This window comes from Arvicanthis niloticus, unplaced genomic scaffold (assembly GCF_011762505.2).
Source record: "Arvicanthis niloticus isolate mArvNil1 unplaced genomic scaffold, mArvNil1.pat.X pat_scaffold_477_arrow_ctg1, whole genome shotgun sequence".
In the NCBI taxonomy this organism is placed as follows: domain Eukaryota; kingdom Metazoa; phylum Chordata; class Mammalia; order Rodentia; family Muridae; genus Arvicanthis; species Arvicanthis niloticus.
Window position 1 is genome coordinate 61,602 of NW_023046111.1, and position 12,540 is coordinate 74,141.

The 12,540-nt window shown below is 53.5% G+C and overlaps 1 protein-coding gene across 1 annotated transcript in view; it reads right to left on the minus strand.

Annotated features, from left to right (window-relative positions):
• Window positions 1-10,090, minus strand: part of LOC117702116 (histone-lysine N-methyltransferase PRDM16-like) — a gene marked incomplete at its 5' end in the record, with an annotated part of 30,390 nt that extends 20,300 nt beyond the window's left edge. The window contains 6 exon segments of the mRNA XM_076706378.1: window positions 2,331-2,622; window positions 2,625-3,746; window positions 7,222-7,315; window positions 7,317-7,376; window positions 7,917-8,064; window positions 9,880-10,090. Coding sequence (XP_076562493.1) covers window positions 2,331-2,622; window positions 2,625-3,746; window positions 7,222-7,315; window positions 7,317-7,376; window positions 7,917-8,064; window positions 9,880-10,090 — 1,927 coding nt within the window.
• Window positions 10,091-12,540: the final 2,450 nt, after the last annotated feature.

Genomic DNA, 12,540 nt, shown 5'->3' on the forward strand with positions numbered 1-12,540 from the left:
CTTTCACCCACATGGTTGGTAGAAGTCCATGAGGTGTTTTGTTCAAACCTGCTGACCCTCTTGCTCCCGGGGACACTAGAACAGAACGAGCTGTTCCTATCTTCTTGCCCCTGAGAACTCCGGAACAGAACACGCTGTCCCTAAGTCACTCACCTGCACCCCACCTGGGCTCTGGCCTTGCCTCATTTTGACCCCCTTTCTATTAGTTGAAGCATTTGTCTTCCTGCCTTCCAGGGGACAGCAGCAGACATGGCAATGTGGTTTCCAGAGGGACACAGTGCCTCTGGGTTCCCGGGGAGACCCAAGTCCTGATGCAGGGACATGAGGAGATCACGTGAAGAAACGGGCTGACTGCGGGAAGGGGTTTGGGAAGGGGTGGAAATGAATACTGAGGCACTTGGCTCTTGGCAATAGTTGTCAACCTGGGGCTGCATTCGGGTAACCAGGGCCGGCCCGCTGCAGGGAGTTCAGCCTTTGAATCGTCTAGGGATGCCAGCAACGGCAGAGAAAGGGACCAAAGTAGCAGGAGGAGGGCACTGATGACAGTAGCAGACTCAGGCTGAGCTATGAGTCTGTTTGAACACAGCATGTGGCAGCTCAGGGCCCTCCTTAGGGTCAGGCTGCAGTCTGCTGTCACCTCAGGGGACTCTGGAAACACACTTATTTGCCCACCGGGACTGGACTCATTCTGCAGAGGATTGTTCAGCCAGCCCTCCAGGACCCAGAGACCTTAGGTACTAAGGACAAACGTTCAGCCTAGCCTTCCTACATTATGAGTAGAGACCACATGAGAATATAAAGGGGGGCTTTGGGGTCCTGTGACTCGTTTCCCAGACTGACCGTGGTTCCTTGTGGCTTACAGGAAAATGCGGGAGGAGGGGGGGTCTAACCAATTTGGTAGAATGGGTGGACAGGGGGCAGAAGGAAAGACGAAGAACTTTTTAGGCAAAGTTCCCTCCAACATGGGGTCTAACCAGAAGGCTCTACTTGTTTCCAAATACCTATGTCCTGTACGAACCCAACGGGTGGCAGGTGCCTCTTGCTTCCTGTCTCAGTAGTATCACCCTCCCTCCTCTTTCCCTCTCTGCAGCCTCAGTACTGCCTCATGTAGACTGTAGGAGGTATGATTTTAAAGAAACACCTTGATGGGTCTCTTTCTTGTTTCCTGGGATTATAAAGCCAGAAGCTGACAGAAAACAGAAGCTTGGTCTGAGTGGGGAAGGCACAGCCTGGGGCCAGACTGGGTATCTGTGGGGAGGTAGGTATGTGTGGGGAGGTGGTCGTGTCCCCTGGGTGGGTACCTGTGGGGGGTGGCCATGTCCCCTGGGTGGGTATCTGTGGGTGGAGGAGGCCGAGTGCCTGGGTGGGTATCTGTGGGAAGGTGGGTATGTGTGGGGAGGTAGCTGTGTCCCCTGGGTGGGTACCTGTGGGTGAAGGTGGCCCTGTTGCCTGGGTGGGTACACGTGTGCACAGGTTGCCGTGTCCCCTGGGTGGCAGCTGTGTAGTCTGCCTCACCTGGCATTTCCTTGCAACTTTATCTCTTTCTCACCTGCTTGCCTCTTTAAGAACTGTGAGTCCATTCCCCTCCCCCTCATGCCCACATCATGGCTGGCTCCAAGGAGACAGCAGGGGCACGGGCCTGTTCCCTGAACGTTTCTTGATGCATGCTCACACAGGTGCGCCTTGAGCCTGACAGAGCACACAGGTCCCTCACATGGCAAAGTGGGTGACATATGCTGGCAGGAGTGGGGTCCAAACATGGAACCCGGCCCTGCTTTCCAAGTCCACTCGCCTCTTTGGGAGGCTCAACGCCTTTCCATACATCAGGGAGCAGACTCAAACCTGCCCTTCGGTGGAACCAGTATCAGGGAGGCAAGAATTCCACCCTACCAGGACCAGCAACTCCTTTGATTTGCTCTGGGTTACCAGAACCCCCCCCCCCAACTCAGTGTGGCTCCAGGGTAGGGTGGGGCCACAGGGCAGTCTCAGGAAAGCAGAGCTGCAGGGAGATTGACAAGAGCTCAAGGAACATCAGCCTCTGTGGGAGGCAGCCATCTGCCCTAGAAAAGACCGCTGATGGGGGAGATGCTCTGGACAGAGTCTAACCGAGAGGCTCAAGGTAGGTTGGCAGATGCCACACAAGTCCTGGCCTTCCTCAAGGCTCCAAGTGAAGGGGCAAGGGGTCCCCGTGGGCCAAGGTGCTCCCCCGATGCCAGCAAATGTACACGGAAGAACCTTGAGTTAGGAGGTTAAGAAAGCGAGACGAGCAGAGTCCCCGCCTAGCTCCGTGGATGTCGCCCGTGGAGAGCGAGGGAAGGCCATGTTAATACCTGTAAATAGGATCCATGAAGAAGGGTGAGGGTTTGGCGTAGTGCAGGGAGGGCTGCTGGGGCAGCTGTGCCGGGCACACCTTAGGCAGCCCCTCGCCAAGCCCCGGCTTCCGTTCACCGTAGACGTGGTTCTTCCGCGGTTCACGGCTGCCTCCGTTCTGGCTCGCCCGGGCCCTGCTGCCGATGCTCAGGTCCAGTGGCTGTTCCTCGCCAGAGGAGGGGATGAGGGGGACCTTGGGTGTGAGCAGGGCAGGTTTAGCCTCTTTTGGTTTGGTGGTGAGGTCGAAGGGCACTCGGCACTGGAGCCGCCCACCTTGAGGGCATCCCGGGGTGACTTTGGCTCGGCCTTGACCAGCAAGTTGTGGGCGAGGGCTCGGTCCGTAAAGGGGTAGAGGGAGTGGGGGAAGTTAGGCAGGAACTGGAAGGGGAACACGGAGTGGTAGGGCAGCGAGCCCAACTTCTTCTCCTGCATGCTCATGAAGCCGGGACCGAAGTATTTCTCGGCGATGGACGCGATGGCCTTGATGGAGTCGCCGGCGGCTCCGGAGGCCGTCAGCAGCTGCTCCTCAGGCGGCGGGAAGAAGGAATGTTGTGAGTAGAAGGCTGGCACCTCGGCCACACTGTTCATGGCCCCAGGGGTCACCGATGTACCCCCAAACTCAGGTTTGCTCTCTGCTGGCTTCCCCTTGTCCTTGCCTTTGTCTCTGTCACTGTCCAGGTCGCTGTCCAGGTCCGACCCTGTGCCCGTGGTGGTGTCCAAGTCTGTCCCGGTAGTGGTGTTGATATCCTCAAAGTCACTGCCATCCGACATGTCAGGGCTCCTGTTTTTGACCTTCTCCGCATATGTATCTTCCAAGCGGCCATCGAATTTCTCCTCTGGCCCGGTGGCCGCTGTGGCGCCCTGGCTGCTATTGCTGACCGCAGAGACGAGGGGCAGGGCTGGGTTTCCCAGCGGGCTGGGTAGCTTGGCGTCCTGCGCGTGGTTCAGGGGGCTCTTGAGCAGCGGCGTGGGAGGTAGCAGAGGTGGTCGTGGGTACAGGGATGGAGGAAAGATGCCCGGGAAGCCTGGGGTGAGTGTGGGGAAGGCCGGAGGGGCAGCTGAGAAGGGCAGGCTCCCAGGATGAGGTCTGGAGGGGAAGTACTCGCTGAAGCCTAGGCCCCCGTGGTTGAGGGTCGGGGAGGGTTTCGTCTTGTCCATCATGGGGCTGGGGGTCAAGGGCAAGCCCGGGGTGAAGATGCCGCCTGGCGTGTAATGGTTCTTGCCCTCGCAGAATCTCCGATGCTTGTTGAGGGAGGAGGTAGTGCTGAACATTTGCCCACAGTCCTTGCACTTGATCTGCGTTCTGCAGTCAGCGTGCATCCGCTTGTGCCGGCACAGGTTGGAGAACTGCGTGTAGGACTTGTGGCAGACCTCGCCTAGAACACACACAGGAGGCAATCACAGATGCAGAGTGAGATAAGCAGGAAACCCAGGTGGGGGTGGCGCCCAGGTGTCCCACTCTGAGGCTATCCCCCAGGGGCCAGCTGGGACTGGCAACAATCATGCGTTTCCTGTGGTCCTGACCAGGTGGACCATGGTGCCTCAGCCCTCTGTGGTGGGAAGCACGGCATCCTAATTGGTTGCTGACTCCCACCCTCAAATATGCCTAATGGCTATACCAAGCTTGGGAAGGCTGTCATGGTTTGTATATGCTTGGCCCAGGAGTGGCACAATTTGGAGGTGTGGCCTTGTTAGAGTGGGTGTGTCACTGTGGGTGTGGGCTTTAAGACCCTCATCCTAGCTGGATGTCAGTGTTCTGCTAGCAGCCTTCAGATGAAGATGGAGAGCTCTCGACTCCTCCTGCACTATGCCTGCCTGGATGCTGCCATGCTCCCGCCTTGATGTTAATGAACTAACCCTCTGAACCTGTAAGCCAGCCCCAATTAAATGTTGTCCTTATAAGAGTTGCCTTAGTCATGTCTGTTCTCAGCAGTAAAACCCTAACTAAGACACTGTCTGTGGTCCAGGCTGGGTGAGCACAGAGTAAGAGTCCACAGCACTAGTCTCATTGGTGGCTAGGAGATGGGTAGCTCAGAACATCCATATGAATTCCCTCAAGGTGACCCCAGTGATGGCTATTTCTACAAGGTGAGCAGTCCCGCTTTCTAGTTTAAAGTGTCCCTTGCTTTCTGGCTTTCTATCCCAGATGCCACCAGGATGTATGTCCCAGCAATCCTCCAGAACGCTAGCATTAGGGCCTAGGCCGCGAAGGAGGGATCTTGATTGTGTGTGACCAGTTTGGGCTGGCCAATGATGAGTGAGAATCTGTCTATGACCTTTAGGGATGCTCTCAAACATGGAAACCCTGCTTGCTAAGAGCTTCCATCCTGGGGGGTCCAGTAGGGTCTGCTATGGTTGATAGACACCAGGTGATCTCTCACAGGGCGGGACAACACCAACTGGATCTCACCCTAGCCCAGAGGCTTAGAAGACTCCAGTCAGCTTTCTGAAGCCTGGGAACTGGAGGATAGCAAAGCCTTCACCTGTCTTTCTCCTTTTTTACCAAAAGAAAAGAGGCAGCTTACACGTGTATGCTGCACATTCCTTCACACACTTACACACCGTCTATCCTCATCTCTCTCTTCCCACTGACACACACACACACAAACATATACATACACACACATACATACACACATACACACACACATACACACACATACATACACACACACACATACACTACATACACACATAATACATACACACATACATATACACACAAACACCACATACACACACACACCGTCTATCCTCATCTCTCTACACACACACATATACACACACATGCATACATACATGCATACACACACATACATACACACATACAAACATCACATACACACATACACAACAGTCTATCCTCATCTCTCTTTACACACATACATACATACACAAACATACACACATACATACACACACATACACACACACATACAATACATATACACATCACATACACATACACAACTGTCTATCCTCATCTCTCTCTCTCCCCCCCCACCCCTCCCCCCACACACACATGGTGACTCTCTCCACAGGATGGTTTGCTTTGTAGAAACAGTGACCCTAGCCTGTCTTTTGCTCTCCTGCCCTCTACAAACGCCCATCTGCCACTTCAGCTGGGGTGTCTTTTCTCTGAGGTTATCACACACTTTAATCACAATATCTATTTATATTAGCTGCCCTGCCCTCCTGGTCATCATGGCAGGACATTTTCTGGCTGAAAGGAGACAAATTTCACTTCATTTAATCAAATCTTTGCTTTTGGGGATACTGTTCTGGGAGAGGCACCACATTTAGGTGGGCTATAAATAACCTTCCCCTACTCCTGGTTGCCCACAGGGAACCACAAGGCAGATTCCGAGCTCAGGTTACTTAGACAGAATAGGCAAACAACACCCCTGAGACCTCTGTTATGTTCCTGGGCCCCCAAGGGACTCTGATGGTACCTAGATATCTCCTGCTACTGTCACTGAAGGCAAACCTCCCACCGAGGGGTCTTCTGGGACAGAGGGTCCCTTGGTTCCTCTGTGGTACATGGGTTGCAGAGACACCTGAGCAAGTCCCAGGAAGGGTAGGTCCTAGACATTAGGAATGGCTGCCAGGCAGCTCAGAGCCATTGGAAGAAGGTGGCTGTTTCAGGAATGGGGTGGGAGGGAGAGTCCTGGCTACCACATTATGCTGGGCATGAGAAGCAGAGTCCGATGACCCTACCAGAACAGGAAGGGACCCTGGTCAGGAGTTCACTTTACTTCTGGGATATGTGTGTAGGTATGTACAAACATATGCATGTATGCACGCTTGCACGTGTACACACACACACACTTGTGTGTGTTTGGGACAGGTAATAGTGTTAACTTACTAGCCCATACCACACATTCTCACACACGGGTACTTATTCCTTCAAAGATTCTTTTCTGGAAATTATTCATGAGAATGGCCCTGTCACCCAGACACTCTCTTTCTCTTTGCTGCCCTCTCAAACACACACGCACATCTGAGCTCCCTGATCAGAAATGTGCTCTCTCAGTCTCTGCTCAGTGAGGTAAGGGTGTGGGGGTATCCAGACATTGGTTGTACACCCAGGTATCAGTCATCAGGTAGACACAGAGTCTGCTGATACGCAGCTGGTGCCTGGTCACTTGGAACTCTTCTCCAACTAACAGATCCTTCCTTGGAAGGGCCACATCACTGGACTCCCCTTTACTGGACTGTAGCTCTCCCTCCGAGCTTCCTACATCTCTCAGGTATGTTCCATGGTCCGCAGGACACACACACAGTGATGCACCTCAAGTTTCACGCTTATCCCGCACACCCGCGCCACTCCAACTGGATGGCATGTTCATAAGGACCATCTGTCTGCTTCTGGGGGGGGGGGTTCCTTTTAGTTAGCTACCCTTGGTCAAAGCAAGGTTGCAGAGATGGCCCAGACCACAGACAAAGAAGGGGTCACAGATGCCAGGAGATCCTTAGGAGACACCATGTTCAGTACATGACATCTGGGGATGGTCGCATTCGGGAGCACTCTAGGAGACACGACGCTCAGAACATGTCAGCTGGGATATCACACTCAGAGGTCCAGCTGGGCTCTACTAGGGTGGGACACCCGGGAGAGTCTGGTGAAAACACAGGAGGAACAGCAACTGGCTCCTACTGCAGAAATCTCATTAGAATACCCCTTGCGTACTTCAGAGGTATTGGGGAAGATGTGGGATGTGGGAAGGTGGGATGTGGAGGAAGAGGAGATGGCCAGCCATCAGAGTAACCACCTGGGGTCACATTCCCTCTACAAACTAGGACCAGCTATAAAGGCATCTGGATGGAGGAGGGTCCAGCCTGGGCACTCACATATGAATGGCTTCACGGTGCTGTGGATATGCTTGTGCTGTTTGAGGCCAGAGGATGTGGCGAAGGTCTTGCCGCAGTCAGGGCAGGCATGGGCCCCGGGCACCGACGTGCTGCGAGCGTATGTGACGCTGGAGGTTGCTGGGGTCCGTGAACACCTGGAAAGACAGAAGCCATTAGTACATGCCCCTCCTCAACTCCTCCGTAAGCCTGGGCATACGAAGGCTGGGCCCTGCCCCCCTTTCTTGTTGCCCCTGCACCAAGCAGGCTGAGATCGCTCTTGTAGTAGCCATTACGAGAGGGCCTTAGCAGGGTGCTGGATCTCTCCTGGCCTCATTTCCCCTTCCAGTGGCCTTGGAATACTGTGGCCCCAAGGCTCTGAAAGATACACATATTTTTCTAGGGCACTATCCTGGGTGGTCTTGGGTCTGGGGGCTTCACCCCTGCAACCTTCGTCATTACACACTGGCAGGGGCACAGGACCGCCCTGGAGAAGACTCAGCTCTGGTCTGGCCTCCGTTTCCTACAGGGCTGTTTAGTGACATAGTCTCTGGGACTTCCTGTCCTTCTCAGTTATGAAGAAGAACCTAAGGACCTCTGGGTATCTCATCCACTACACCTCATCTCATTTCACAGTAGGGCGGAGGGAGTGTGTACACGTGCACGCGCGCGTGCTCCACGGAGTGGGCGCCTGGTACCTTGACACAGTTTTCACATTCGAAGCGCTTGCCACTGTCGTGAGACATCTGGTGACGGATGAGGTTGGACTTCCAGTTGAAGGCCTTGGGACACTGGTCACATTTGTACTCACGCTCTTCTGTGTGGACGATCATGTGTTGCTCCAAGCTGTGTACAGGGGATGGGAATCACTATAGGGTCCGCTTGTCCTCTACCCCATATGGCTTGTTCTCCTGTATGTGGCCCCTCGGAAATCCCATCACGGTGCAGGGAATTGGAGTGCAGACATACTCTTCCTCTTTCTCGGGTTATTGGGACTAGGGCAGAGACAGCCTTCCCACATCAGAGGAAGAAGCCAGCGCCTGAGCTACCTTCACTCAAGGCTACCCTTCACTCCTCAGCCAGCCAGGGCAGAATGTAACCCTAGTCAACTTGTTAGATAATCCCAACTTTAGGGCTAAGTTTGTGTCTGATGCCGTGGTACACAACGATAACTCTAACACCAAGGAGGCTGAGGCAGGACAATTTTGAGCTTGAGGCCATCCAGTACCACACATCAAGACACTATCTTGAAAAAATGAAAATAAAAAGTTCAGCTTGGGCCTAGGGGTAAGAGCTTCAGGGTATCAGCACTGCCATATGGAGTAAGACAGGGCTGTGGTTCAAGGCAGCCCTCTGAGAAGCTCGCTGTCTGAGCACATACAATCCAGGCACGATGGGTAGTGGTAGAGAGGGCCTTAAATGAGATATGTCACCGTGGCTAAGAACAGCTGCCGGGGGTGGGGGGTGGGGGGGGGGGAGGGCTCCTCTTGGTTGCACTAGCAACTCCTAATCCCCTCCTCCCTGGGGACTCTTCCTCTTCTGTCCCCGGGATGACCGTTAATCTTCATGAGCAAAGCAGTAATATATCACGGCCCGTTAATTACGGGGCCCAGCCATCCGCGTAGAGCAGAAACGCCTGCTCCTCGAGCTCCCAGAGATTGTATCTTTTCCCTGTTGTTAATTGTGATTTATGTGTTTATGTAAAGAAAACACGGGACCCTCCTCAGCCCTGCTCTCTGCTAAGCGCTCAGGCGGGATCTGCCCACGAGTTTATTCACAGTCATCTGTTCAGGGTGGAGGGTCTGCTGTCCCCGGGGAGTCCGAGATGGGATTGGTGGTAATCGCAGACCTGTTAGCGGCCTGATGGGATTCTGCTCTGACTTTGCAAGGCTGTCCTGAGCAAGCTCTTCAACGCAGGGGACTTAGCCTGGAGAAGTTCCCAGACTCCTCCACTCCTTAGAGCACTGGGCCAGAGGTCTCAGCTCCCCTACCCACATCTGAGGATGCTCTTTTGTCCCAGGGGTCATATAGGTTCTTGGGTTGTCAACCCGGCCTAGCCTCAGTACAGAAAAGGGCAGAGTGGGACTGCTCCAGCTGCCTGAGTCTGGCTGCCACTCAGCTGGGCTTGAAGTTCTCTTTGTGGGTACCTCTGAAGTCACTCTCAGGCAGGTAGCTGGCACAGGGTCGGGGGTGGGCACTCTCACAAGTGAAGGCCTTGTATTATCGTTTCCTGGGTCCACTAAGAAGGGCTGTGTATGTCCGGAGAGCCAGGCTGGCTTACATTCCCTCCACAGTGGACACTGTGGCCCTGAACCTTCTAGCCTGGGGCCTTATTGCAGAAACAGCACTGGGGCCAGCCAGGTGGCCAGATCCATGCTGGTCCACACTCTTTCTGTCTTTCAGGCCATCTCCACAGCCCTGATTGTGTAGGGCAGTGGTGCCAGTGGCCTGCCTGTGGGTCTTCCCGCTGACGACCAGGACCTTTGTGGTAAGAATCAGAAAATGTCTGTGGCTTCCAGCCATGTGTACCCAGTTCAGGGAGGTGGCACACAGGAGCCCTTAGTCTCTTAGAGCCCAAGAACCAGGCCCTGACAGGGAAGTGGGCTGGGGAATCAAGGTGGGGCTGCCAACTGGAGGTGTGGGAAGCGGGACGGGTGGCACCTGTATTTGTTGGGGAACATCCGCTCGCAGTCCTTGCACTCATGTGCTTGCCCATCGCTGGCCCCACCAAGGCCCTCAGGCTTGAGCTTCTTCCCCTAGGCCTTCGTAGAGTGGGCCCCTGCAGAGTTGCATGCATACTTCTTGTGGCGCCTCAGGTCCAGCCTGCACTGGAAGAGTTCGTCACACTCGTCACAGCGGAACGTGGGGTCCTCTGCAAGACAGAGGGCCAAAGAGGTGGGCAAGAGAGTCAGACACCCACCCCTGGATCCACAGGGGACCACAGAGACCCAGCCCGTCCCACTGCCTGCCTCCCCAGGGCTCTTCCATCCACTATGGGCTGCTCCTACCCAGCTTCCTTCCAGCCCTTGTCCTGGCTGCCCAGGGTTGCAGAGGTCACAGGACAGATCAAGCCACGATGGAAGCCCTATCCCCTCATCGTGGAAACACTGAGCAAAGTCAGGCTCCTTCCGGCCTCCCTAGCGGCCACTGCGGATTCAAGGAGGCCCTGCCTCAGAGCGGAGAAGGAAGCCAGGCCAAGAGCTTTGTTTATGAATTAGGAGGGGAAAAAAAAAAAAAAAAAGGAAGGCAGAACTCCATTGCATATAATAAATTATTGTCGTCAAGGTCAAACAAATTAAAGGGGGGCAGCTATTATTAAGTTTATGAGGCAGCATCCCGAGTACAGTGCCAAACCAAACAATTAGCCTGGAGCTGTATCGGGGGCGGGGTCTCTGTGCCCTGCCCCGCCTTCCTGTGGCTGCAGTTCTTCAGCTTTCACCCTGGGCTGGAGAGAGAACACCTGCTCTCAGATCTTGCACAAAGAGGGCTTGTGCACACATGTGAGCATGAGTGTGTGCATTTTGTGCACTCTCTGATGTTGCATGGGGATGTGTATGCTCATACACGACTGTGTTTGCGTGAGTGTTTCACACAAACTGCATCCATGTTTGTAAAGCCATGTGTGGAACGTGAGTGCATGCCTGGGTGTCTGCACTCAGACTTTAGTGAGTGGGTTATGTGTACTTTGTCAGTGTGGGTACATGTTTATGTATATAACTACGTGTGTGGTGTGTTAGCATGTTTTCACATCTGAACATACATAGAGCATGTATGTATATATATATATATATATATATATGCATAAAAAGTTGAGCACGTATGCATTCATGAACATCTTTGTGTAACTTTTTATGTCCTTTTGTGAGTTATATGTGCATGCGTGTATGTGTTCTATACATCCGAAGACACGGATGATTAATTGTGAGGTGTTTGCGTGTACGTGTATGGATCTGTCATCATAGATACAATTGGGAATATGTGGGTACACGTTTGTACGTGTGTGAATGGACACGAGTTAGGGATTTGCATTTGTATGTGAATGTGTGTGTCTCTGTTATGAATGCTTGTATGTGGGAGGTATGCTTATATCTGTGTGCGTGTGCAAATGTGGCCTGGCCTGGTACCCAGCACTAAGCAGGGACTTAGATCAGGGCAGGAACATGTTGCTCCTGACGCCATCTCCCACCAGAAAGAGACTCCCACCATAACCACAGACTGTTTTCCGACTCTGCAGGACATGGTTAGCTTCTCTGTGCTCGGAACAGCATGGACTTATGAGGAAGGAGCCTCTCCTGCTTTCCTGAGTGGCAGTGTAGTAGTCCTGGGCTGTAACTGGCAATCCTAATACTGGGTCCCCAGAATCCAAGGTACCCTGCAGAGCTGGGTATCAGAGGCACTACAGAGCCTATGCTCTGATACCCACATGACACCAGTGTGCTTGCTGGTCATATCTGGGTGCCAGGGAGTGGGCATGTATGTGCTTAAGGATGACTAGGCTGGCAGTACTTCTGATCCAGAGTAATCCAGTTATTGCCAGGGGCCAGACAGCCTGGCCCTCACTGGCTTACCTTAGTCATACCTCTTTTGGGGGGGGGGGATGACACTATGGAAGGAAGGTGCTATGAGTCCTTGGGGTCAGTGGAATTCTTTCCTACATATAAACTTACTGTGCTGGGTTGTGTTGTGCCCTTCCTTGCTGGGCTGAGAAAACAAGGATTGTATTCTTGCCTTGGCTTGGAGATCTCCCCCCTAACATCTCCAGATATTTGGAGCATCTCCTGTCTCAGTGATGTGTAAAAATTCTTTTCCATCACCTCTGACTGGTTAGTAAAGAGCTGATTGAACCTATAGCCAGGCAGAAAAGAATAGGGCAGGACTTCTGATCCCAGTGTTGGGGGCAGGGGGTGGTTAGGGGTCCCAAGCAAGAAGACAGAGGCAAGGAAGAAGAGAGCAGAGGAGAGGAGGACCAGGATTTGCCAGGAGCAGATTGTCAGGGGAGTCACCCTGAGGACATGCAGGGAACAGAGTATGCCAGGGCAAGACTCAGATTGCAGGTGAAGGACCAGACCATGTGGCTGGGAGCCGGCAGCCATAGATGGTTAGATAGATGAATACCCTGCCCAGCACAGTGCCTGCAGCGCATTAATACGTTTATTGGGTCTCTGTATCATTCATTTGAGGGCTAAAACAGGCTAGAGCAGGCACAGAAACACCCTGTCGTTACTCGGGAGCAAAAAGGGGTGAAGAAAAACCCCACAGAATTACATGTGCACATCTGTGGCTGGACCTTTTCACTATTTGGAAGTGAGATGCCCGGGTACC